The sequence below is a fragment of the Humulus lupulus genome, chromosome 6 (genome assembly GCF_963169125.1).
Source record: "Humulus lupulus chromosome 6, drHumLupu1.1, whole genome shotgun sequence".
NCBI lineage: Eukaryota > Viridiplantae > Streptophyta > Magnoliopsida > Rosales > Cannabaceae > Humulus > Humulus lupulus.
Genome location: NC_084798.1, coordinates 22,471,075 through 22,498,265, shown reverse-complemented (window position 1 = coordinate 22,498,265; position 27,191 = coordinate 22,471,075). Strand labels below are relative to the sequence as shown.

Sequence of the window (27,191 nt, the reverse complement as noted above, 5' to 3'; positions counted from 1 at the left end):
TAATCAATTATTCAAAAAAAGACATAATCGTGATGAATTGAGTCGAAATTAATTTTGCTCGGATTATATGAGATGTTTAACAATTGCCCGAAGTTGAATTTGAATGTATATATTTATGTTTAATGAGGTAATTACCCTTGATTCTTAGAAGAAATAAGAAAGCCTCATTATATGATGGATAGATTTTTTTTGGTATGCAAAAACTTTGCTGAAATTGAAGCACAACTAGAGAGAAATTGTCGTTCACAGTTTCTAGTGTCAATTGTTGGGTTCTTTCGTTGAGATGAAAAGTAAAATGTTTACATGACTAAAACCGAATGAGATTGAACTGAAGATACCTCAACTAAGGTCTGCTTGTAATGCCCCCGAGAGCTCTACTACACCAGTGAATAACATAGGCACTAATAAAACTGAATAACATAGGCACTAATAAAACTGGTAGATCTGAATCGTTATTGGACTCCATTATATTAGCAGCCAGTTCTTCCATTTCTTCCACCTTTTCAAGTTCAAGATAAAACCCGGCCCCTACAAGCTTCTCTGTCATCTGCTCATTAATAATCCATCCACCATTAATCAATGACTAACGAAACTTTTTCACTTGAAACATAAATTTTCCTTTCACATATTCAAGCATATTCTCCAATATGGGCACGCTGGGATTGAACCCAGTTTCTATCATCTACCTGTAAAATCTATCAGCAACATCAAGATGTCCCAACTTTACACAGCCTGAAATCAAATATTCAAATGTTCGAAGATTTCCAGCAAGGCCAGCAGCCTTCTTAGCATGGTTGCACCAATATTGCCCAACGTTGAAAACCCCAATATGAAAGAATCAAAAGTTTCAGAATTAGGTTTAAAGCTTTCTGAAGTCTCTACTATCTCAAACATGCTGAATGCACTTATTACACTGTTTGAAAAGAAGCAAACATGTACATGGGAATTGCAAATCACAGAACGCAGCCTCCAAGCAAGTACAAAATACACAGACCACCGTTGTGACCATGGAGTGGCGAAACTATAGTGAAGTGAGGATTTTCAAAGAAAACAAACTACAAATTAAACGGTTGATTCATATTTCAAGATGAATCAGTGTGTGTCGAACGTTGAGAGAGATGTATACTAAAATTGCATAAATATAATTTGGGAAAAAATGGAAGCCTTGACTACATAAACTTATTGTACACCAATCTACAGCCATCCAAAGAAAACAGAAAAAGGTTGTTTCTACAGTTTACGCCTCTTTACTCATGTTGATTTTCGATATTACTCATCAAAGAACACTGAAAGATACTTATCCCTGAGTTTTAATGCACTCATGATGAACCAAAGTTGGCCAGAGCTGATTGGAACAAGGACGAAAATGCCTGAGATGCACTCTGGTCATCAGCTTTGATCTTGATTTGAGCTTTGGAAGATGATGTGTTGATTATACACTCCACAAGGAATGTAGAAGATTCTTCAGCCTTTTGTGCGAAGAAGAAGAACTTGAAGTTTGGGGATTGGCCACCGGATGCGATGCAGTGGATGGAACTGCTCTGCATGTGCCGAAGAAGTGTTTGAGGTGTTGTCAAAGCTCCCACTCCCTGAGTGCTTAAGGAATAATCCTGCACCAGATGGATAATATTACACATATCACATACTAACAATGATCTCAACAGATACTAAGGTTGTGTGTGATCTCTCCTACTTCATATAAAATTAAAAGGACATAATCATCCGAGAGAGAATAAAATTACGACCATGAACTAATAAAAAGTTCTAAAGTGGATAATTGGATTAGGAAAAGAAAATAAAAAGGAAAGTGCTTGGATTAGCAAAATCGGCATAAGAACAAGTATGTACCTGTGATAATGATATAGGCAGTTGGCGCCACTTCTGCTGAAAAGTGCTTGGATCTAGAACAGCTTTTGGGTTGAGCTTCAGAGAAGGCGGTGAAGGTGTTGGTGCTGGTTCAGATGTTGCTGATACACTTAGGCCGAGGAGGTCATCAATTGCAAAACTGGATGTTGCATTCCCTGGCCCAGTGATGCTTGAACTCATCAAGTCTGTCTGTGCTTGTGAAGCAGCAATGGAGATCAATGAACTATCGTATGATGGGGCACTGAATGCATCACTATTACTAGGACCTCTAGTTTCCTCCTTCTCTGAGGTACTAAGAAGAAGGTCTTTGTCATTAGCATCAACACTGTGACCTGGAACACCAGTATCTGCAAGTTCTGTCCCAATAGACAGATTTCCAAGCTCATCTGAAACCTCAAATAGACCCCTGTGTTCCTTGTCCGTGAACATATAAGATGGCTGCAAATATATCAATCCATTAACATCTCAATTCCAACAAATCTCTTGGTATTCTAAACCAAGTGTGTGTACGTGTGTGAATAAAGCAGATTAAAGGTGTCTAAACTGTACATTAATTGACACAAATGCCTAATTTGTATATCAACCTTCCCCCTGATAGAAGAGTAAGTTTATGTGAAACAAAGATCACGTAAATGACTAGTTCACACACTTGGACAGACATTAGATGAAAATATCATTATTTGATTCTGACACTGCTCCCGTGAACTATGGGAAGAAACAGCTCCACTGGATAAGGTGCTAATTCATCAGGAACGTCACAACAAAAAAAGAAAATTCAACATTATTTTGGCTCACAAGGTCTCTGATGCAACCTCAAAAACTGAGTAGCTAAAAACAACAGATGAAATTTCACTTGTAGAAGCCACTTAATTTTTTTATTTTTATTAAAAAAAATTAAGAAGTTTGATTTATTTAATCACAGAGATAGAATACAAAATAACCTGGATGTTGCAAACCAATCAGAAATAAGATCTAAACTTCCTACTTTTCTTCACTTCCTGATCTCTAATATTTTTTTAGAACACACTTGTGTTGCCTAAATAACCTAAAAAGGGTCAACAATTCTTTTTGTTTTGTTTTTTTTATTCAGCTAGCACACTCATAAATAAACCAGAAACAAGGTCTAAGGTTAGAACACCAGTCCTCCACCTTATCTCTTCCCCACTCACCACTGAGCTAGCCTAAGTGGCTTAAGGGTCAACTATACTCTTATTCAGTCAGTTCTCTCTTCTCAACCTATTTACTACCTTTCAATTTTAAGGCACCAGTATTCTGTCACTGATAATAGAGAAGTTGATAGGGAAGTTTTTTTTGGGAGGAAGAGATTAGAAAGGAGGGGAACATCTTGTATCTTGGGAAAATGTCTGTAAACCAAGGATGAAAGAACGCCTCAGGATTGGTAAGATAAGGGAAAGAAATAAGAATTTTCTTATTAAGTGGTTATCGTGGTTTCCAAATGAGAAATGTATGTGGTACAAGATTATATAAAGTAAATACAGGCTTCAAGATAATACGTGGGATACAAAGTTGAGGGAGAGAATGTCCTCAAGGTGGTTTTAGCACACCCCAAGACCACATGTATATTCCCGACTTTAAGCAAACAGGGTTACACCAAAGAACAGACACTCCATTGCTCAGGTAAAGGCGAGATCAGTCCAAGAGCTGAAAATCCTAATAGAATATTCGCAGCCAGAATACACACATATTGTGCTCGATACACATCAACGGATACTGTGCTCGAGCAAGGCCCACGCCCGAGCAAACAACCAAAATCCTCAAATGATGTGAATTCAAGAGGATTGACTGCATAATTAATTTACCAAGAATTTCGATAGCCTATAAACTAGTTATTTAAGTCTGATTAGTCAACATCGAATTAAAATAAATGTAATCGTAACAAACTGGTAACTCCCAGTTTTGAGGAATAATAGTAGTAAAGTCTCTTATAAATAGGAGAGTCGTGATGTATGAAGGACAAATTTCTTTTGTATGCCACAACGGTGAATTCCAATGATCGCAAACCAACTTTTTGGGACTAAAGTGAACCACTACAGTCTCCATCTTTATCACTCATTCAAAACACTAATTCATTGTTGTTTTAGGAAAACGTTGTCTTCATCGAAATCTATAGTCAATATTTTGGTATTTTCATTAAGAGATTTACAAGCCTATTTCCCATCTTTAATCGACTTCTTACCCCAAAAAAAAAAAAATGCATCCCCGAAAGTTTACTCAAACCATCCCTAGAGCTCAACACTACTCGCACCAATTTCTTTTTTTGAACAAGAAATAGGACTTTGTATTAAATCAAAGGGATAGAATACAAAAAAATCAAAGGAAACATGCTATCTTAAAATCAAGGAGCATGAACCCGAGAGCAACAAACTGCTAACAAAAACAAAGAAAAATACGCACAAACCAAGAAAACTAAAATACAAAGATTATTTAATATATAAAATTCCAATCTCTTAGCCAAGCCGAGAAAGGAATGTAACCAAAATGCTTGTCATTATGCAGCCACAATGCCAATTTGAACTTAATCCCACAGCCTATCTATGTCTTTCTATTTGTCGTCAAAAATCCGATTGTTTCTTTCTGACCACAAAACCCAAAAGACTGCAGCTACAATGGATTGCCACAACTTTTGCTTGAACACGCCAAGACAACCTAAATTCTTTGAGAACCCTAAAATAGAGATTCAAAGGAAATAAGCAATGTAGAAAAAGATGATCCACTGACTCAGTTCCTCTTCTGCACAAAACACACCAACCCGGGGACAACGAGATGAAAGGTCTTCTTTTTTGCATCACTGTGAGAACATTTACTTTATTCCACAACACTTGCCATAAGAAAATTTTGTCCTTCTTTCAATCTAAGGGACTCAAAGGCTGATTTGCAAGAAAAAGTCTCTGAACTATCCCCTTTCCAAGCTCTCCGGTCTTCCACTATATCCTGCAAGCGTATATTCTCTAGTCTCTGAATTAGCTAAGCATATTCATCAATCTCCCAATCATTTAAATTTCAAGATAGGTGGAGATTTAAACTAAAAGCTTCTCCTTCATCCCCTTAAAATCTAAAATGCTAGACTGTTTTTCTGAACTTGCTTGAATTACATTAGGAAATGCAGAAGCTAGAGATTCCTCCCCCAACAAAATATCTTCCCAAAATCTAATGTTTCTCCCACACCAATGATGAATGTAGGAGATCCAAGACCCTTGCAGTGGTTAGGGAAGCAACCAGTTGTGTGAGAAGAGCAAGATTTAACCAACTCTCTATCGATGCCACCCTATGGCATCAAGAAGGTGCAACAAACTCTAGCTGAGGCACAAGAGGAGCTACATTAAGTGAGAGCTCAACAAGCTGAAACAGTGGCTGCACTATGAGACCAGACATCCCACAAAGAAGATGGTGTTTGGCCTTGAGTGCCTCGACCTGCACGAACAGTATATTCTTGTTTTGATGAAGCAACAAAGTGTGCAGAGTAAGAAACAACACCCTAGGAGGATTACATGGCCGACAGAAGGAGGAAAGGAGGCAAGCATACAACCTCGCACGAGCAATTGAACAAGTACGTGCAATTATCCGATCAAAGCATTGGTCTTGGGGGATGCCCGACAAGCAATGAGGAAAGCAAGCGCAGGTCCAATTGGATAGCATGAAGGAAGAGAAGGGCAAAGGTGAAAGCGGTGAAGAGATGAGTTCCCTTATAGAAGAAATATTGGCCATGGGCAAGAGAATGGAGCAATTTTTCAAGAATTAGGACGAGACAATGAAGGCTCAAACGGATGAAGCCAACAAGATGACAATGCCCACCAATTCAGGGAAGATGGTGCTCAACCCGATGACAATCGACATGCAAGGAGTAGATTCGTCTGGTAATGGGGGCTACCAAAGGGATTTTCAATTAAGGAAACTTGAGATGCCAATCTTTGATGGAAGCAACTAGGATGGGTGGAACTTGAAGGAGATGCCCTACTGTGGTACCAATGGGGAAAAAGGAAAAGACCAATGGTCTTATGGGAAGAAATGAAACTGTTAATAATAAGGAAGTTTCGTTCAACCCATGAAGGGTCTTTAAACGAGCAATTTTTGGCTCAAAGGCAAAATGAAACAGTGAGGGAGTATTGCAAGAAGTTCATTGATTTGTTGGCACCCTTAGATAATATTTCGGAGGAGGTTACCTTGAGCAAGTTTTTTTAATGGGCTCAAGAAATGGCAAGAATATTCAGTTTTAGATGTATTGATGAATTTTGCGATATAGAGGATCGTGAATGCAATTGGAGCTTTAATTTAGACAGAAACTTGAATGATATAATTATAGAGGTTCATATTCATTGACTTAATTCATTGGCTTCAAAACCAAAAACTATGTCAAGCTTCGGAGGATATACAAACATGGTTAGGTAATTCCTTTCAAGACTTTTCCTGCAAATCAGCTTTTCATATTCATATGCTGGTGGGTGGGGGGTGTTTTTACTGGTTTAATTCCTTGGACAGCTAAGTTCTGGTTCAGGTTTTTATTTACGCCAAGTGTTCATGACTCTCTTCAAAAGAGAAGACCATACATTATGCTTTCCTCATGTGGTGTGTTATGTGCAAGAAAAGTGGGGAAGATACTAATTACCTATTCTTGCATTGTACAGTGTCACCAGCGTATGGGTACAGATTCCTCAAGGAAATTAATTTTCTGTGGTGCATCACAAACAACTGTAGTGGTGTATTAAATCACTATGTTCCAGCCTTCCAGGAAACCAAGCCAAAAAAAATTATGGAGGACAGGGGTGGTGGTTATTTGGTGGGCATTATGGCTAGAAAGGAACAAGAGAATCTTTGAAGGAGTTGAAGATGACGCCGAGCAATTATGGGAAAAGATTAGACATTGGGTCATGATTTGGCTTTTTAATGTTTGGGAGTTTAAAGATGTCCAACTCACTAATATATGTAGTTTTGTTTTGTTCTAGTTTCTCTTAGGGATTTTATCCTAATGTTTGCTTGTACTGATAATTATATTAATACAAGCTGAAGTTTTGTTTTAAAAGAAAGGCCAACTATCTAATAAAGGCCATGGTTAAGCTACCAAAATCTTAAATTATCTAAAAGAAGAAAATTATACTTACTTTCTGGTAAACAACAGACAAACTGTTAAATTCATCAAATATGCGATCTTTTATTTCACTGCTCTGAGTATCAGCAAATACAGAAACAGCTTGCTTTGGAGGGTTCACCACACGTTCTGCTACAGTTATGTTGTGTTGTAAAAGCCTGAAGTAGAATACAGCCCTATCATGAACATCCTGCAACCAACTAAAACTTTTAATGAATATTCCCAGGAAAAAAAAAACGCTTCCACAAAACATGAGTTAATAAAAGTTCGAAGCCTGTAAATCAATAACCTAATATGAAAATGACTTCATACATATCAACATGTATGTACCTGGTGAAAATCAGCAAGCCCTGCAGCCAATGCAGCTCCCAAGGCTTTCTGAGTCTCTGGTGACCTTTTGAAAAAGCACTTCATTACTGCTGTTAGAAGATGTAAGCGAACCTGTGCAATTACAATGAAACAATCATGTCAGATATAATCAAGGTTGAATACAGCCCAAGATCAGATGAGGAATAAACTTGAAATATTGATATCATCTTGTTCATGTGACAAATGATAATCCTCAAAATCATATTCTACTCTTTTTTTCTTTCTTATTTCTTTTTACATTTGTTTCTTTTCCTTCTGTGAGTTTTAAGCATCGTAGGGGAAGATGAGGGAATCCCCAAATTTTCACATCACAATAGAAAAGAAGTTCAAGCCAATTCATAATTAACTTTCTTCTTGAAAGGTCAAATATATTTGTTGTTGTAACTTACATAACAATAGTTCCGCAAACAAAAAAAGAAAATAAGCAAATGTAAGTCAAGTGTAGTCACAAAGCTTTAAAGAGGCCGGAAGTTGCTTATTCACCTCAGCAGAATGCTCTTCATCCCAATTTTCAATTAAACTCTCTAAAACATATGGTGCATCGTGCATGTCCTGGGAATATTCTCCCAACATCCATATGAGAGCTGCCTTCGCCTTAGGTTCTTGAATATTTTTGCTGCTTATATTTCCAACAACTGCAATGCAATCATGACTCCATTGTGGATATTTCCTTAGTAGATCTTTTACAAGGACCTGCGTAGAATTCCAAACTTATATCAATAGACTAAGCAATTGTATTGGCAAAAATCATGCTTTTATTTTACTTAATTATTATTTATTTTCCCCTCTTAATGAGAAATAAAAGGCCATTGACAATGAAAATGTATTCCACAAAATAGAGGACAGTAACTATTTGAGTTAGATTTCAATCCAGTATCTAACAGGCATAGGCATGAAATTTACCAGAGCTTCAGCAGTCACATAGTCCTTTTCCATCTCCAGAAACTGAAGAAGCCGATCCACAATTGCATTCACATCATACTGCTGAAGTGCTATTTTCCCAACTGCACGAATTGACTCTCTTGCAATAGGAATATCAACATTTGCAGCATATTCACATAATTCCGTCACTGAAATGGACTCAGGAAGGCCATGGATTAGTTGTAGTAAAAATAAAAATAAAAGAATATCTGCGGACATGAGTCTGCAACCAGAGAAGGGTCACCTAGCATTACAGGATGCAGATTCTACAAGCCATTCAAATGGTGTTTGCTTACCAATTTCGTAAGTGTTGCTCTCATTTGCCACTGCAGTCAACATGTCGAGCTTCAATTTTTTTACATAAGATGGCTCATTGTACTGGCAATAGAAATGCTTGTAGTCTGAGGAAAATATATATGGTGCACGCATCACCAAGAGATGCAAGTGGCTTAGAACCGCATAAGATTGCTCTGGACTACCCGAGCTCACTAGTGTTAGGAGAGGGGCTTTAATACGTTCATACACCTAACCAATAGATATTTTCATTAATACACCTGTTCATTTCATAAAAGGAACATATCTAGAACAAGACTTCCAAAACTGAGATAACACTTCTAGTGAAGTAAACATCAAATCAAAACCAACCATGATGTCACAGCTACACAAATAATTATCTTCCCTAAAACCTTATCCTAGTCATAAATGTCTTTTTCATGCTAAGGGGCACTAATGAATGGTGCCCAACACTACATGAGGTGTCATACTGTTATTAGTGCAATTCAATATCGGTCCAACATATTTTAATCTAACGAGTAATATTAAAAATCGCTAACCTTTTTTAAGGTGCCCCCTCATGTGTGTACGACACCTTAAAGTGCCAAATAGAAACACTCTTTTCAGCCAATTACTCCACAAGAGCTTTTCTCATCCAATTAAAAAAAACAATAGCTAAGTTGCAAATATTTGTTTGGCATTCACCGTAGAACTTCTATGACTATGACTAAAAAAATTCACAACCTTTCAGCTTGTAATACAAAGCTACGGCACAAATTCTTACTTTCTGAATTAAAAGACACGAAAATCAAGGAATATTTTTAAATATATATTTATATATATATATTTAGGAACCTACCTGTTGATGTACATCAGTCATGGACAAAGTCAATTGTAGAAACACTTTGGTAGTGGCCAAGACAACAGCACCATTTGCGTGCTGAAGTCTATCTTCAAGAAGATTCATTATGTCAAATATGTCATTGCTATCGGAAGGTATATATTTAGCAACCAACTCGAGTACAAGACATTGAGCCCATTCACCAAATTCCTTGATTCTGTGTTGTGATAGCAGATATTAAAGTAAGTTGGAGATTTAAAAATGTGACTAACATGTCAACTCTACACTTTATAATTCAAAATTTAGTTCAGGGTACCTTTAACTCAGTAACATGGTTTTCATTGGTTTTTGCTAATGTAGTGGCATGCAAATATTTCACCAATTAAGATCTCAAAGTTTACCAAAGCATCAACAAATTACAGCTACATTTTCACAATAAAAATCAGATCCTTCCATATATGCCAGTTGTTAAAAATGAGCTCAAACCAACACGTGAAACTAATATGATCAAATCAGCGTGGTCAAATAACCAACCAACACATATAGTTATATCAAGCAGAAAACCTCGACCACTCCAGATATTATTTGGAAATATTGTTTACAGTTGTATATACCCCACTAAAGTCAGGAATAATTTTTTTGAAAAATGAGTAAGAGGTCGAAGTGACCTCCTCTCAATAATATTGAAAACCCTCACTTATGGCGGAGGAATACCGTAGTAACATAGGGAAAAAAAAAGAAAAAAAAAGTTATGACCACAAATGCACCCACTCCCTACGAAGATCCAAAAAGAACACACCCTCAAATTCTTTCGTTCTATACACCCAAGTGGCAACCTAGAACCTGATTTTATCCCAAAGATTGTCCACTGAAGAAGAGGTCTCGAAAGCTCCCAAAGATTTTATCCCAAAGTCAGGAATAATGCGCGAAAGCTTAAAATATTCCCTTAAGATGGAGATATTCACATGGCTTAAAGACAAATCAACTACTTATATTCCCTATAAATACAGAGTCAATACACTCTAGAAAAGGGGAAGAGCAACTGTATTGAAACTGCAATATAAATGAGAATGACTAAGTGGATGGACTATTACCTATCTGGGTTTGGAATCACTATTAATTTTCAAGTTTCTTTATAGTTTTGTTTATGATTGATCTCAAGCATATACCTTTATCATTGACAAATTTCTGCCATCAACATTTTGTTGTTGACGAGTTTCTATCTTCAATCTTTATGTAAACCATAATGACTCAAGTGAAGTAAAGTATTTATAGTCTGATTATCCAAATGTGACAGCCTAAAAAGCACATAGCAACTTAACCAAATTTCCACAGTTCAACGTAACACGTATATTATTATGACCTCGACAGTATGGCTAAGCACATTACATTTTAACCGTGTAATAAGAAATGAGAGTGTACGCTGCTGCATACCGATTCAGAAGATAGTAAACAATTGGCTTGCTAAGCAGAGTTTCCCTCTCTCTAGATGCTTCCTCAGAGGTGGTCGCTTCTAAGGTCCAAATCTCTTGTAGGGAAGAAATACAATTTGCAACTACCTGATGTAGAAAGTATAAAAGGTAATTAGATTGAAAAGGCCAACCTTTTTTTGAATCATCTAGTTAACAATAGATAAATAATCTTGAACTATTTAAATCAAATATGAATAGAAAGCTATTCCATCGTCGGATATGAAATATGGCTAAGGAAAAAAAGAGTAGAAAATAGATTGATAATAGCATATGATAGACAAAGAACACCCAAAACGTTGAACTTTCTTTTGACCTTGATATATTTAGTTATACTTATATGTTTTTTTATAATCGTTTAGGTCAAGAAAAAGCATAAGAGTTTATTTCTCGATAGTATGCCAACTTGCATGTATGTGCTTTAGTAAACTTGCAGAAATAAGTAGATACAACAGTATGACAATCAATTATCTAAGTCAAATATATATGTAATAAATAGCTAAAATTTTGTAATTCGGAAACCCTTGCAAATGTAAAAGAAAATCAACTTAGCAATGCATACAACCATCAATTACAATTGCCAATTTTTACCAAACAAAAGACGGGAAAATCACATGTAGCAAGGAAAATATATTTGATTATTTTCACCAATTAATTAATCATACTAAATAGAGCACCCATTCTTCTCAATAAATTGGTTAGCGAGGTCACTTAAGCAAGATATCTCCACCTGAGTATCTGGATCATTAAGCAACAAATGCTTAAGAATCGATGGAAAATCTGCATCAATACAGGTTGAAGCCGAGATATAATACAATTTCAGAACCCCCGTGACTGCAATCATCCTGACATAACTATTACCATCCTTCAAACCTGATCCCAATGGCCCAACCAAATACTCCACCAGATTTGCCACTCGCAGTGAACACAAACTCCTCAACGCAAGTCCACGAATCATGGGATCTTCATCCTTGCAATCTCTTTGAAGAAAATTGATTGTCAAAAGAGCAAGATCAGGATTGACCTTGGCATAGTTACCAACATATAAATAACACATTTTCTTTAGCACAATGTCTGATGCAGCCGAGCACATCACCATCTCTCCAAAAAGAGAAGAGACATCAATGCCGATTGTCATATGAGATATGACCTTCTTGAAAAGTTCTCGCTTCGAATCATCAACTCCCGGAGCTCGGCTACCAGCTAGCTGCCGAAGCTGTGATTTGAGATCGGAAACTTCGCTTTTCCTAATTAAGGAGTAAATTTTGAGTTAATGTTCGTGGTCTTACAATCAAATGCAGGAAAATAACTACTACAATCACTTCAAACCGAATTCTTCCATAATATTGTACATCAAACTACAAATATTATCAATGAGTATGAATTAAGTTGGTTTTGGATGCCGAAAGTAGAAAAGAAATACAAAATACATCAAAATCAATTCAAATAATTCTTAATCATCACTTCATTTCAACCGAATACTACATATATATATATAGAGCGAGAGAGAGAAAGAGGAATTCGCATTTGTAATTTGCGCTTGTAGGTTGCCTACTGTTTGGCATCCGAGAAAAAACGAAGAACAAACATTCAAGTATAACCTCAATGAACACATTATCAAGATCTTATTACTAACAATAATTCAACACTTAGAAGACTACAACAGTTGAGTGCCTTAGGGTTTGATGAGAGTAAAGTTGTACCCACCCTGAAGGTTGAGACGGCGACGGAGATCGCTGAGACTGTGCCGGCGGAGCCATGGCCGATCAGAATTCTGGCTGAGTAGGCAATTTCTTAAACGACACCGTATCGAAGAGATCGGAGATATAATCGAGATCTTCAATGAGTTGTTTTTGCCTTCTCTCAATCACAAATTTAAGCTTTCCTTCTCTGTAGTATGTTTGGCGTCCTCTACCTAGAAAAAATAAAAAAGGGTACTTTTCAGAATCAAGTTATTCAGGCTATGCACATATATAAACGTTTATTTAGTTTAACTATTCTAAATGTGCCTCCTTCAATTTACCTTAAGTTCATTTTTTAAATGGTTTGTCGATCTAGCGTAGGTGTAATTGTAGTAGGATAATCTATTTATCTAATTTAAATAGTCATGATTAACTTTGTGGTATTAGTATAGTTCGAGATGTCGATTTCACAAGAAGAAAAAGAAAATAAAGTTAACAAGTTTAGAGATAAATAATAAGTGGAAAATAAAACAAGTGATATTTTTATTGTTTTTTAGATTTAGATATTAGAAATAAATATGGAATAAAGTATGATGTAAAAAAATGTAACAAATTAGAATGATCAAGAATCACCAATATGCATACTTAATTATTTAGATATTTGATTTACAAAACTTATACAAATGAATAATTTATATCTCAACTATTCATTTGGAAGATTTACTATTGAAGTGGAAATAGGGTATAGCAGGGGTAGGCCTAGTCATTTTGCTCTAACTGTTTTCTTGTATACCCCTCTGCCATATAATCATTGGCAAATCATAGGGACCACTTTTTCTGTTAGAATATTCCCTTTTATTGTTTTGATTTGTTGTACCCTTTTTGGTGTGTGCATGTGAGGTGAGGGAATGCAAAATGCAGTCTAGAACTTTCTGCTCAATATACTCTGTAATATATATATATATCAATGCATGACACCAGCCATTCTCTTGAGCTAAGTTTTTATCATTCCGTGAGCTTTATTATTTCAAAGTTGGTATCAAAGCCATGTCGACCGGAGGAGACCAAACACCACCAACTAGTGGTGGCTCTGCCGTTGCTGGAAGCACCGGCACTCACCCGCAGATTTCCATGACTGCTCAAGCTCCGTCTCCGAACAATGTTGTGCCTCATTTTGGGAGCACCTTAAATCAGCCATTTGCCCTCAAACTTGACCGCAACAACTTCAGTTTGTGGAAAACCATGGTGTCGCCCACCATTCGAGGACACAGACTCGACGGCTACTTGAAAGGCACCAAAGTGAAACCACCAGAATTCATCTCAACCACTCCTGCCAGTCACGATGGAGAAGACACAGAGCTACAAATGAACCCCGACTTCGAACAATGGATCATGAACGATCAACTTCTGCTAGGCTGGCTTTATGGCTCCATGACGGAAGGAATTGCAAGTGAAGTTATGGGCTGCGATTCCTCTACCTCTATATGCCGCGCACTTGAGGCGTTGTATGGAGCACACTCCAAGTCGAAGATGGATGAGTTTCGAACAAAAATCCAAACATCCCGAAAGGGATCCCTTACCATGCCTGACTATCTCAAACAAAAAAGACAATGGGCTGATGTACTAGCCCTAGCAGGTGATCCCTACCCTGAACCTCAACTTGTTGCTAATGTGTTATCTGGTCTTGATGTAGACTACCTGCCTATAATCGTCCTTATTGAAGCTCGACAATCCATGACTTGGCAAGAACTCTAGGATATCCTCCTGAGTTACGATTCCAAAATGGAACGCCTCAATGCCTTGTCTGGTTCAACCAAACTCTTGAATGGCTTGAGCAATCCTTCCGCTAACCTAGCCACCAAGCCCAACAATCCAGGAACAAGTCATGGACCTGGGTCAAACCTTTATGGTGGCAACAACAGAGGTGGAGGTAGACTTCGTGGCCGAGGAGGTAGAAGCAGTGGTTCTAAACCAACTTGCCAAGTCTGTGGCAAGTATGGTCATTCAGCAGCATATTGTTATAACAGGTTTGATGAAAAGTACATGGGCTATGTACTAGGGAGCAGCAACAATCAGAGCAAGAACTCACAGAATCCTTCAGCCTTTGTGGCCACACTTGATACGTTGGACCATGATGCTTGGTATGCAGACAGTGGTGCTAGTAACCACATCACTGCTGAAACTGGAAAAATGAAGTCCAAGATGGAGTATAATGGTAAGGAGCGCCTCACTGTGGCAGATGGAAACAAACTAACCATCTCTCATATTGGTAGTGGTAAATTGAAAACAAACTCTTCTGTCAATTCTCTGTCTTTGCGTGAAGTTTTACATGTTCCTAAGGTCACTAAGAATCTTATTAGCATATCAAAACTAACTTCAGGCAATCATGTTTTTTGTTGAATTTTTCTCTGATTGTTGTTTTGTGAAGGACAAGGCAACCAAGAAGGTGGTGCTCCAAGGGAAACTTAAGGATGGCCTCTATCAATTCATTCTACCAAACAACCAGTCAGCTTACTCTTACAAATCCAAGTCGAGGTCCTCATTTCAGTCCTGTTTTGTGTCTAAGTCTTGTTCTAGTTTTTCTACTGAGTCAAAGTATGATGTAACTCAACCAGTGGTTGAGAGGTCTTCTTTTTCAATCAAGGAGAAATGGCACAAAAGGCTAGGCCATCCATCCAATCGAGTCCTAGGGATAGTCTTGAGTCAAATCAATGTAAGAAACATTAGTAATGAAGAAGAATTTTTTTGTGATGCATGTCAATTTGGAAAGTCTCACTCTCTTCCTTTAAAAACTAATTATAATCGGGCCAATTTTCCTCTTGAACTTATACACACTGATGTTTGGGGACTAGCTCCCATCATGTCAAACACCAATTTTCGATTCTACATTCATTTTGTAGACGATTATAGACACTATACTTGGATATACCCTTTGCGAGCCAAGTCTGAAGCCTTAACTGCTTTTGTTCAATTTAAATCCCTTGCTGAAAATCAGTTTGACAGGTGGATCAAGAAGCTTCAAACGGATTGGGGTGGTGAATATCAAGCGTTCACCAACCTTGTCACAGAAAAGGGAATAGGCTTTCAACACTCTTGTCCACACACTTCTGCTCAAAATGGAAGAGCAGAACGAAAGCATAGACACATCGTAGAGATGGGTCTCACTTTGTTGGCTCAAGCTGGAATTCCACAAAAATACTGGTGGGATGCTTTCCAAACAGCTGTCTACCTAATAAATAGGCTCCCTACTCCTGTTCTAAACAATAAATCACCCTTTGAGATATTGCATTCCAAACTACCTGATTATAAATTCCTTAAAGTTTTCGGTTCAACTTGCTATCCATGTCTTAGGCCTTATCAAACACATAAGTTTGAGTATCACTCCACTAAATGTGTGAATCTTGGTTACAGTGAACATCACAAAGGCTACAAGTGCCTTAGTAGTACTGGCAGATTGTATATATCTCAAAATGGAGTCTTCAATGAGCAAGAGTTCCCATTCAAGTCAGGCTTTCTAAACACACACCAACCCGAGCATCAAGTTACTGTTTCTGTTCCCTTTTGGTCTGCTTCCTTCCACCATAACAGGTCCTGTCCAACAAGTCAAATTTATAGTTCTTATCCAAGGAATACCAGGACACCACCTGACTTGGAGCCATCTATTTCACTCGACAATCAGGTAGACTCAACTAACCCTGTTGTTTCTGGTTTTGATATGACTAATGACTCTCCTAATACTTCTTCTAGCTCCAAAATTTCATCTACAACATCTTCTCAAAGTCGTTCTACAGAATCTCCTCAAACAGATTGTGAACTTGAGCAACCAGCAGCACACAGAGATGAACATGCCTCCATTCATCCTATGGCAACCCAATCCAAAGCAGGGATCTTCAAACCAAAAGTCTACTCGGTCCAATCACAGTGGCAACCTATAAGTGAGGAACCATATTCAGTAGAGGAAGTCTTATCTCATGATGGATGGAAAGGAGCTATGATGGATGAGTATGAAGCACTAGTTAAGAATGGAACTTGGAAATTGGTCCCAAAGACACCACAAATGAACATTGTTGGAAACAGGTGGGTTTTCAAAGTCAAAAAAAACTCAGATGGAACTTTTCAGAGATATAAAGCGCGGCTCGTGGCGAAAGGGTTCAATTAAAGACTAGGACTTGACTTCAGCGAGACATATAGTCCAGTTATTAAAGCCTCTACTGTTCGAATAGTCCTTACAATAGCAGTAGCAAAAGAGTGGGATGTGAGGCAACTGGACATCAATAATGCATTCTTAAATGGACATCTAGAGGAAGAAGTTTTCATGAACCAGCCGCAAGGTTTTGAGGACAAAGAAAGACCTGAGTTTGTGTGTAAACTGATAAAGTCTCTCTATGGTTTAAGACAAGCACCTAGAGCTTGGTTTGATAGATTGAAAGAAACTTTGGTTGGCTGTAACTTTAAGAACTCCAAGGCAGACTCGTCACTGTTCATTTACAAGACTTCATCATCAATCATCCTTGTCCTCATATATGTCGATGATATCATTGTGACTGGCAACAATGATGTTAAGCTGAAGCAATTTACTGAGAAGTTGAACAAAATATTTGCTCTAAAGGACTTAGGCTCCCTTCACTATTTTCTGGGAGTGGAAGTAAAAAGAGATGAAACAGGGATGTACTTATCCCAAGCTAAATACATCGAAGAGCTACTGCGGAGAACAGGAATGTTGCACCTGAAATCTTGCCCCACACCAATGACAGTAGGAAAAATGCTCTCAATCATAGATGGAGAACCACTACCAAATCCCACTGAGTACAGAAGCATCATAGGAGGGCTACAATATCTTACGCATACCAGGCCAGACATTTGCTACACAGTCAACAAACTGAGCCAATTCCTCAAGGCTCCCACTACAGCCCATTGGAGTGCCGCAAAGCGAGTCCTGAGGTACCTCTAGGGTACTCCTCATCACGGCTTACACATCAAACATTGCCACAAGCTCACATTGACAAGTTATTCAGACGCGGATTGGGCTTGTTGCCCTGATGATAGGCGTTCAATTGGAGGTTATTATGTCTTCCTAGGTGACTCATTGGTTTCCTGGTCATCCAAGAAACAAGCGGTGGTTTCGCGCTCAAGCACAGAATCAGAATACAGATCATTAGCACATGTGGCTGCTGAGATCTCCTGGATTCAATCCCTGCTACATGAACTCAGTTTCTCTCTACCCTCGATACCGATAACTTGGTGTGATAACATGAGTGCCAGCGCCTTAGCCTCCAACCATGTTTACCACGCACGAACCAAACACATTGAATTGGATGTACATTTCGTCAGAGACAAAGTATTGGAGAGATCGCTGGAAATATGCTATGTTCCATCTCATGAGCAAATTGCGGACTGCCTCACTAAAAGCTTAACTCACACTCATTTCAATTTCCTAGTCACCAAACTTGGAGTGGTTCGTACCCCACTCAATTTGAGGGGGGATGTTAGGAAATAGGGTATAGCAGGGGTAGACCTAGTCATTTTGCTTTAACCGTTTTCTTGTATACACCTCTGCCATATAATCATTGGCAAATCATAGGGACCACTTTTTCTGTTAGAATATTCCCTTTTATTGTTTTGATTTGTTGTACCCTTTTTGGTGTGTGCATGTGAGGTGAGGGAATGCAAAATGCAGTCTAGAACTTTCTGCTCAATATACTCTGTAATATATATATATATATCAATGCATGACACCAGCCATTCTCTTGAACTAAGTTTTTATCATTCCGTGAGCTTTATTATTTCAAAGTTGAAGCACAGATATATTTCACAAAAATGCATTTAAATTATTAGTATTATTTAACATGGAAGGATAAAAATGACATTATACCATTGGCAATAATGCAATAAAAGATTGGACATAAAGCCTAACGCAAATATTACTTTTACTATTTATAAAATACATAGAAAAAACATGACTAATTCTATATAGATTTAGCAAAAGTAAATATATATGAATGAGATGAAGAAAATAGTAAAGATATTATCTATATTATTTTCACTAATTTGATATTACATAGAAAGTATTTGACAAAATCTATATACTAATAGTAAACATAAATAAAGATAACAAGATGAAGAAATAGAGATGAAAGAAAATAAATTACTCAAATATATAAACTTTAAGCACATAGTGAATAAAAAATATCAAACAAAGTCATAGTGCATATAGAATCATCTTAACCTTCCTAAGAAGGTTAGCCTATTATGCTAGACATTTTCATAAAATTCTAGAGAGAAAATATGAGAAGTGAGACTAAAATTTGGTATAGTTTTGCGACCTAAAAATTACATATCAAATATGAAAGAAGAGTCCATATTTATAAAGGGAGAAAACGACTAAAAAGAAATTAAACAACAATTGGGGTTTACAAAATAAATCTGAAATATTAATAATAAAATACGATTTTAAAAAATTAAATTATATTATTAATATTAACCTAGCTATTTTGGTGAAGGATCATTTTGCCATTTTTCTAAAACACCACACAATGTGAGCTTTAAAGCTCAAAATGGGAGGTCCAAGGCCCAAAGAGCACACAAAGTGGGCTGGAAAGAGGCTGGTGGCAACTGGACCATTGACCCAGCCGTGGCCAATAGAGAAGTGCCACGTGTCAAGGCTGGCTAAAGGAAAAGGCAAGGCAGCAGGTGAGTCGGGCTGGGGCTCCAAGCAGGTTGCTCGCAGGTCGAGGAGCTAGGTGGCTGGGACACGTGCCAGGCGAGGGGTGCGCCAAGTGGCGCGCTGGGGAGAAGGGGAAGCTGGCGGGTCTAGGGCCTTTGGGCCAAATTCTGGGCCTATTTTTGGGCTAAGGACTTTCAAAAATGACATTTTTTTATTCTTTTTCAGCTTTAAATCTTTATTTCTTCTTTCTTTTTCTTTATGCCAAAATGTAACTTTAACTCTTACAAAATAACAATAAATTAAATCATAATCAAATATTTTTATTTATAAAATAAATCATATTAATTCCATGAAAATATTAATTAAAACTTAATTTATTTGACCAATAAAATCAATAAATATGCATTTTTCACCACTAATCAAGTCGAAATCGAACTTTTATTAGCATTAAATATATAAATATTAACTCTAAGAATGCATATACTTATTTTCAGAAGTTGTCATTAGACTACTATCAGTGTATGTATTTTCTGCTTGAACACTTGAATTACACATAATTAGCAACACATCAGCAATATATTTGAAAAAATTAACAGAATGCAACCGAATAGACACATTTGCAATAGTTTCTATAATTGGGGAAATTTTTTACGAAAAAATATTCAGAGACAAAACTCTACAAAAGTCATAATTCAGAATAAAAAATACTATTTGTCCTATTTCTTAAGAGTTAAAGAATGATGTAATAATCATGTAATTTAACTTGATTTTATTAATAATTAATTATTATCTATTCCCTTAAAAAAAATAAAGACATAAAAAAATTCAAGAGTTAGAGAATGATGTAATATTCATGTAATTTATATTGAATATTGTGATATATTATAAAATAATAAAAATAATAAAATTTAGAATAAATTGTTGGGAAAACTTATACAGAATTTTTGTTTATTTCATGTAGATCTAATATTAAACAAGTTAAATATGAGACAACCTATAACAAGTTTCTAAAATTGAATTCAAAGAGAAATAATGATAAGAATACTTACATTATACGCAGCGGAATGATTGAGTCATTTCTTCAGTTTCTCTAACCCTTGTCTCATTTCTGTCACAGAGTATTACCAAGAAACTGAACCGTTCGTCAATTATCTTCACAGTCTTCCAAGTATCCTTAGAATCACCACTTAGACTAGGGTGGGCAATTCTCAACACATGAGATAGATGCAGAGAGAAGAAGAGAAAAAGAACAATAAGGCTTAGAAAATGACTTATGTTTAGAGAGAATCTAAAACCTATCAGAAACTTGTGATTCAACTTATGATCCAACTTATGTTTTCAACTCTCTCTTAGCATTCTTTTTATAGACTCAATTAGGTCATTTATTTAATTAAAAAATTAATAAAATAATAGTCAATTAACAACCCTAGGTCGAAATTATCATGGGCTTTAGGCCCATGAAATTTCCCATTTAATTATAAGCTCGTTTGACTTAAAATCAAGACATGTATTATATTCAATTGATTTAATTAATTAAATAAATAATTATTTAAATCCTTTATCAAATTAATTATTTATAATTTGAAACTTTATTTAAACTTATTTATTAATTTAGATACCAATTTATCTTAATTAATAATAAATCTGCCATAATTTCTCTTTTCTTCTCTAAATTGTATAACTCCGTGAAACTATCCAAAATTGACCTCGTCAACTTTGATAATTAAATCAATTAATTGAGACTATCTAGATAATTTTATCCAAGGTACAGTGGGGACATAGGCCTATGAAATCAAACTTCAATAAGTTATCATAAATCTAACAAATAAATTTATTAACTTATTAATTCCTCATGACTTTACTAAAGACTTGGAATTGCACTCTTAAATTCATTGAACACTCTATAAGCAATATAGATACGTTATTAATTATCCATTATTACAATCATAATTGTCACTCAATCCTCTAGACGGTCTACAATGAGATGGGACTAAAATACCGTTTTACTCCTCATTGTATTTTATCCTTAAAACACTTAGTTCCTTGTAAATGATATTTTAGTAAACTAATATTAATTATTGAAATGAGATCTTTATCATTTAGCACCTTGAACCAAACTAAAAGGAAACCATCGTTTCACTTCTTCATCAGAAGCTATAGATGTTCATATCTATGATTAACACTCCCACTTAATTATATTACTGAGTTCCCAAGATATAAGTATGGGCTAGTTCGTAGGGTAAGCTGATAACGAACAAGTAAAAGAACTTAAATAATACAATCAGTTAGAATACTAACCACTCATAATTGAGATTGAATTGGCCTATGGTCAACTATATGATATGACTAGAATAGATAATAACAGTATGTTTACTTACCCTATCTACTGTCAATATTGGTCCAGTCTGATGTAACAAATACATCTGATCTTATCTACTTTGCAAATGTTCTGGAAAGAACACAACACTACGATGTGTAAGTAAATTATATCGTAGATTGGCAAGTCAGTGTAAATCTTATGCACTGACTAATCTTAGGACTAACTTATTTTGAACATATAATCATATTTATATTTCACTGTGATTACGTCACTATAAATACGATTAACTATATGCTTGGGATTTAATATAAGTTTATATTAAACAAATAATCATGAAAATAAAACATGTGAGCAAAGTGAATGACCAAGTAAAAAAATGATTTCTATTCTTTTATTGATAATAAATGAGATTACAAAGAAATTGAGTTTTAATTAGGGCATAAAACCCCAACAAACTCCCACTTGCACTAATTAAAACTAATGCCTTAATTTTATCAATCTCATTTCCTTGATATGCTTATCAAATGTAGCTTCTAGTAGTGTCTTTGTAAACGGATCTGCAAGATTGTCTTCAGATGCAATCTTCATAACCTTCACATCTCCCCTGGCCACATATTCTCGAATAATGTGATACTTCATTTCTATATGCCTACTCCTCTTGTGACTACGAGGTTTTTTCGAGTTGGCTATCGCTCCTGTATTGTCACAAAACAACACAAGCGGTTTATCCATTTCTGGAATAACACCAAAATTCGAATAGAACTTCTTTAGCCAGACTATTTCCTTAGTTGCTTCTGACGCGACTATGTACTCAGCCTCCATGGTGGAATCTGATATTGCAGATTGCTTTACGCTTCTCCATATCACAGCTACACCTCCAAGAGTAGACACCATTTCAGAAGTAGACTTCCTGTCATCGACATCAATCTGAAAATCTAAATGTTGGGAAACTTATACAGGATCTTTATTTATTTTCATGTAGATCTAATATTAAACAAATTAATATGAGATAACCTAGAACATGTTTCTAAAATTGAATTCAATGAGAAACAATGATAAGAATACTTACAATATACGCAGTAGAATGAATGAGTCATTCCTTCAGTTTCTCTAACCCTTGTATCCTTTCTATCGCAAAGTATTATCAAGAAACTGAACCGATCTTCTATAATATTCATAGTCTTCCCAAGTATTCTTAGAATCACCTAGACTAGAGTGGGAAATTCTCAACACATGAGATAGATACAGAGAGAAGAAAAGAAAATAACAAAGAGGCTTCGAAAATTACTTGTGTTTAGATAGAATCTAAAACCTATCAGAAAATATGACTTGTGACTTGTCAAACTTTTTTTTAGACTTCTCTCTAAGCACTCATTTTATAGACTCAATTAGGCAATTTAATTTAATTAAAAAATCAATAACATAATAGTCAATTAACAATCCTAGGTCGAAATTATCATGGGCTTTAGGCCCGTGAAATTTCCCATTTGATTATCAGCCCATTGGACTTAAAATCAAGGCTTGTATTATTTTCTATTAATTTAATTATTTAAATCCTTTATCAAATTAATTATTTATAATTTGAACCTTGATTTAAACTTATTTATTAATTTAGATACCAATTTTCTTAATTAATAAAGCTGCCCTAATTTATCTTTTCTTCTCAAAATTACATAACTCTGTGAAACTATCCAAAATTAACTTGGTCAACTTTTATAATTAAATCAATTAATTGAGAATATCTAGATGATTTTATCCAAGGTACAGTGGGGACCATGGGCCTATGAAATCAAGCTCCAATAAGTTATCATAAATCTAACAAATAAATTTACTAACTTATTAATTCTTCGTGACTCCACTATAGATTCGAAATTGCACTCTTGAATTCACAAAACGCTTGATAACAAATATAGATACACTATTAATTATCCATTGTTACAACCATAATTATCACTCAATTCTCTATAGACGGTCTACAATGAGATGGGACTAAAATATCGTTTTACCCATCATTGTATTTTATCCATAAAACACTTAGTTCATGTAAATGATATTTCAGTAAACTAATTTAATTATTGAAATGAGATTTCTATCATTTAACACCTTGAACCAAACTAAAAGGAAACCATCGTTTCACTTCTTCATCAGAAGCTATAGATGTTCATATCTATGATTAATACTCCCACTCAATTATACTACGGAGTTCCCAAGATGTAAGTATGGGCTAGTTCGTAGGGTAAGCTGATAACGAACAAGTAAAAGAACTCAAATAATACAATTAGTTAGAATACTAACCACTCATAATTGAGATTGAATTGACCTATGGTCAACTATATGATATGACTAGAATAAATAATAATAATATGTTTACTTATCCTATCTACTGTCAATATTGGTCCAGTCTGATGTAACAAATACATCCGATCTTATCTACTTTACAAATGTTCTGGAAAGAACATAACACTACGATGTGTAAGTAGGTCATATCGTAGATTTGCAAGTCAGTGTAAATCTTGTGCACTGACTAATCTTAGGACTAACTTATTTTGAACATATAATCTGTTGGTTTTTATTGATCAAATCAGAGATTATGCGCAGCGGAACAACAATCAAATTGTCAGATTAGTCCCATAAGATTTCTAGATCTACTTCTTCACACTCATATATATATATTGAATCAAGGACAAGAATAGAAACATTACCTCAAGTCCTTCCTTGCTGCTATCTTTTCGTATGGCTGAATCCTTGAGATCTCACACCAAGATCTTCCAAAATGTTCTCAGTCACCCAAAGAACGAGTGTGGGCTCGCTATACAAATAATAGGCAATAACTATTTATCAGATATTCTCAACACATGAGATCTGATAAAGTTTGGACCTAGGTTTTGTGAAGAACAATGACCTTTGTTTTTGTCACTGATCTTTTTCTCTGAGAGAATCCTAGATATTTTTCTATCCCTGAAAACTTACGTTCTGTGAAAACTGATATCCAATATTTAATAATATCCAATATATTAAAATATTTGTTATTTTAAACAAATTCAAAATAACTGATCAGTTATCAGATTTTTGTTTAAATAATAATATTTAAATCAAATCAAAATATCTCATTATTTATTTAATATTTAAATAACTAAAATTGTGGAATCAAGAGACCAAGTCTCTCTCTTATGCGTGTAGCACAGTGCCTGTGCACTGCGCCACACATGTACCACATGCATGTGCAGGCATGTGATTTTTCCCAATTTTATTATTATTTAAATACCAAAAATCCCAAAAAAATAAATTAATTCAAAATTAATTATATTTTTGTTAAATCAAATAATTAATTAATTACACATAATTAATCAATAATTATGTTTGATACATAGAAAAATATTTTACTTATCACATAAGTCCTTTTTTTTTTTGCCCATTTTTGTATTTGCCTTTGACAGTGATTGTTTGAGCCATTTCGGGGACCATGGACCTATAACATTAAGCTCCAATAAATTGAAATTAAATAATTAAACTCTTTAATTATAATAGTTATTTTATTAATTCTGATATTACTCCACTATAAATTCATAATTGCACTCTTTATGTTATAGATATACTTTTACAGAAATCTTTTTCTTAAGTCGTCCATAGATATAACCATCTTGCAATAGTTCAACCCTCTAATTAATTAGTTCATAAATTAGAATGGAAGAATTACCATTTAACCTTTCTAATTTACTTCTTATTCCTTAAGTACCATTAATTCACTAGTGAATAATTAATCTATAATCTAATTATAGATTTGAGCTCAAAATCATTCAGTTCCAGAATTAACCCTTAAGGGAACTAATATACGATCCGTTAGGAAAGATTAGATTCCGTATTGTTGATACATGTTCCCAGCCATCCATGATATTAAATCTCCAAAACAAAAGTCATTAGCCTCATGCTTTGAAGAGACCTTAACAAGTGAATCAAAAGATTTAATAAACATGAACAGGAGTTCATGAACACTCAGGATTTAGGTTGATCTATAAATGATCATCTGTTATGATATGAATTACAAGTCTTTATTGTTAAATGGTTTTTGGATAAAGACTTTAATTCATATCGGTCCATGTCATATATAATCATATTATATAAAGCACCTTTACCGAGATGTCTTTCCACATCAATAATCCGAATCTAGATTATTTGTATCATTATGATACTCAGTAAACCGTACTTACAACTCCAATTAAAGAATACCATAACTTTAATTTGTTGTTGTTGACTATTTTTATTCATTCATGTGATCTTAATTCTCTCGTACTAATACAAGATCACACCCTCAATAATGAATATGGAATTTTTATGATATTTACAAAATTATTCAAACAATAATTTAACAATCTAAATATGACAATAATAATAAACCATTGTATTTATTTATTCACAGAAAAAGCAAATGTCTTTACATGCTTTTAGGACACACTCCTAACATAATCATATTTATATTCCACTGTGATTACGTCACTATAAATATGATTAGCTATATGTTCGGGATTTAATAGAAGTTTATATTAAACAAATAATCATAAAAATAAAACATGTGAGCAAAGTGATTGACCAAGTCAAAAAATGATTTCTATTCTTTTATTGATAATAAAATGAGATTACAAAGAATTTGGATTTTAATTAGGGTATAAAACCCCAACATATACTCAGCCCGATGTACTCAGCTAAGTACATCAGCCTCCATGGTGGAATCTAATATTGCAGATTTCTTTACGCTTTTCCATATCACAGCTCCACCTCCAAGAGTAAACACCATTTCAGAAGTAGACTTCCTGTCATCGACATTAGACTAAAAATCTAAATTGGTGTAGCCTCCAGGGTTCAGAACACCACCCTTATAGACTAACATATAATCCCTAGTCCCTCTTAAATACTTCAGGATATGCTTAACTGCTATCCAATGTTCCCATCCTGAGTTTGACTATTACCTGCTCACTACTCTCACTGCATAGCAGATATCTGGTCTAGTACACAACATGACATACATCAGACTTCCAATTCCAGATGCGTAAGGAACTTTTCTCATTGCATCTTCCTCTTCAGGAGTCTGGGGAGACTGCTTCTTTGAAAGATGAATTCCATGGTGGGACGGTAAACGTCCTTTCTTGGAATTTGTCATTGAGAAATGTTCAAGCACTTTATCTATGTAAGCTGCTTGAGATAGAGCTAAGAGTATGTTCTTTCTATCCCTAATGATTTGGATACCTAGAACATAATTAGCTTCACCCAAATCCTTCATCTGAATTGAGTGCTCAGTCAATTCTTCACATCTGATAATTTCTTAATATTGTTTCCAATGAGTAAGATATCATCTACATAAAGAACCAGGAATACCACTATTTGATTTGCCTTTAGTTGGTAAACACAAGGCTCATCAATATTTTGTTCAAAGCCATAGGTTTTGATTATTTCATCAAACAAAACATTCCAGGAACGAGAAGCTTACTTAAGTCCATAGATGGACCTATTCAACTTGCAAACTTTTCCTTCTTGTCCATCTACTTTAAATCCGTCTGGTTGATCCATATAAATGACTTTGTCTAGCTTTCCATTAAGAAAAGCTATCTTGACGTCCATTTTCTAGATCGCATATTCGAGATATGGATACGAGGATGGGAATGGACTTGAGCATGGCTACCGGACTAA

At 35.3% G+C, this 27,191-nt stretch overlaps 1 protein-coding gene across 1 annotated transcript; it reads right to left on the bottom strand.

Annotated features, from left to right (window-relative positions):
* Window positions 1–923: 923 nt before the first annotated feature.
* LOC133781885 (beta-adaptin-like protein A) lies at window positions 924–12,813 on the bottom strand. The gene is made up of 11 exons (XM_062220992.1): window positions 12,551–12,813; window positions 11,574–12,090; window positions 10,809–10,933; window positions 9,393–9,591; window positions 8,557–8,785; window positions 8,243–8,409; window positions 7,823–8,032; window positions 7,301–7,411; window positions 6,984–7,160; window positions 1,849–2,304; window positions 924–1,610 (listed from the first exon to the last, which is right to left on the bottom strand). Exons 1-11 carry the CDS (start codon window positions 12,601–12,603, stop codon window positions 1,320–1,322), a joined length of 2,535 nt encoding a protein of 844 aa, XP_062076976.1. The 5' UTR covers window positions 12,604–12,813; the 3' UTR covers window positions 924–1,319.
* Between the last annotated feature and the right edge of the window lie 14,378 nt (window positions 12,814–27,191).

What these genes read in the sequence shown, in the direction of transcription:
- LOC133781885 (XM_062220992.1), bottom strand. Translation starts at nt 12,603, where the DNA reads ATGGCTCCGCCGGCACAGTCTCAGCGATCTCCGTCGCCGTCTCAACCT. An exon ending in GTTTACTATCTTCTGAATCG is followed by an intron (nt 9,592 to 10,808) that starts GTATGCAGCAGC and finishes ATCACAACACAG; the next exon opens with AATCAAGGAATTTGGTGAAT. An exon ending in TGCCTATATCATTATCACAG is followed by an intron (nt 1,611 to 1,848) that starts GTACATACTTGT and finishes CATCTGGTGCAG; the next exon opens with GATTATTCCTTAAGCACTCA.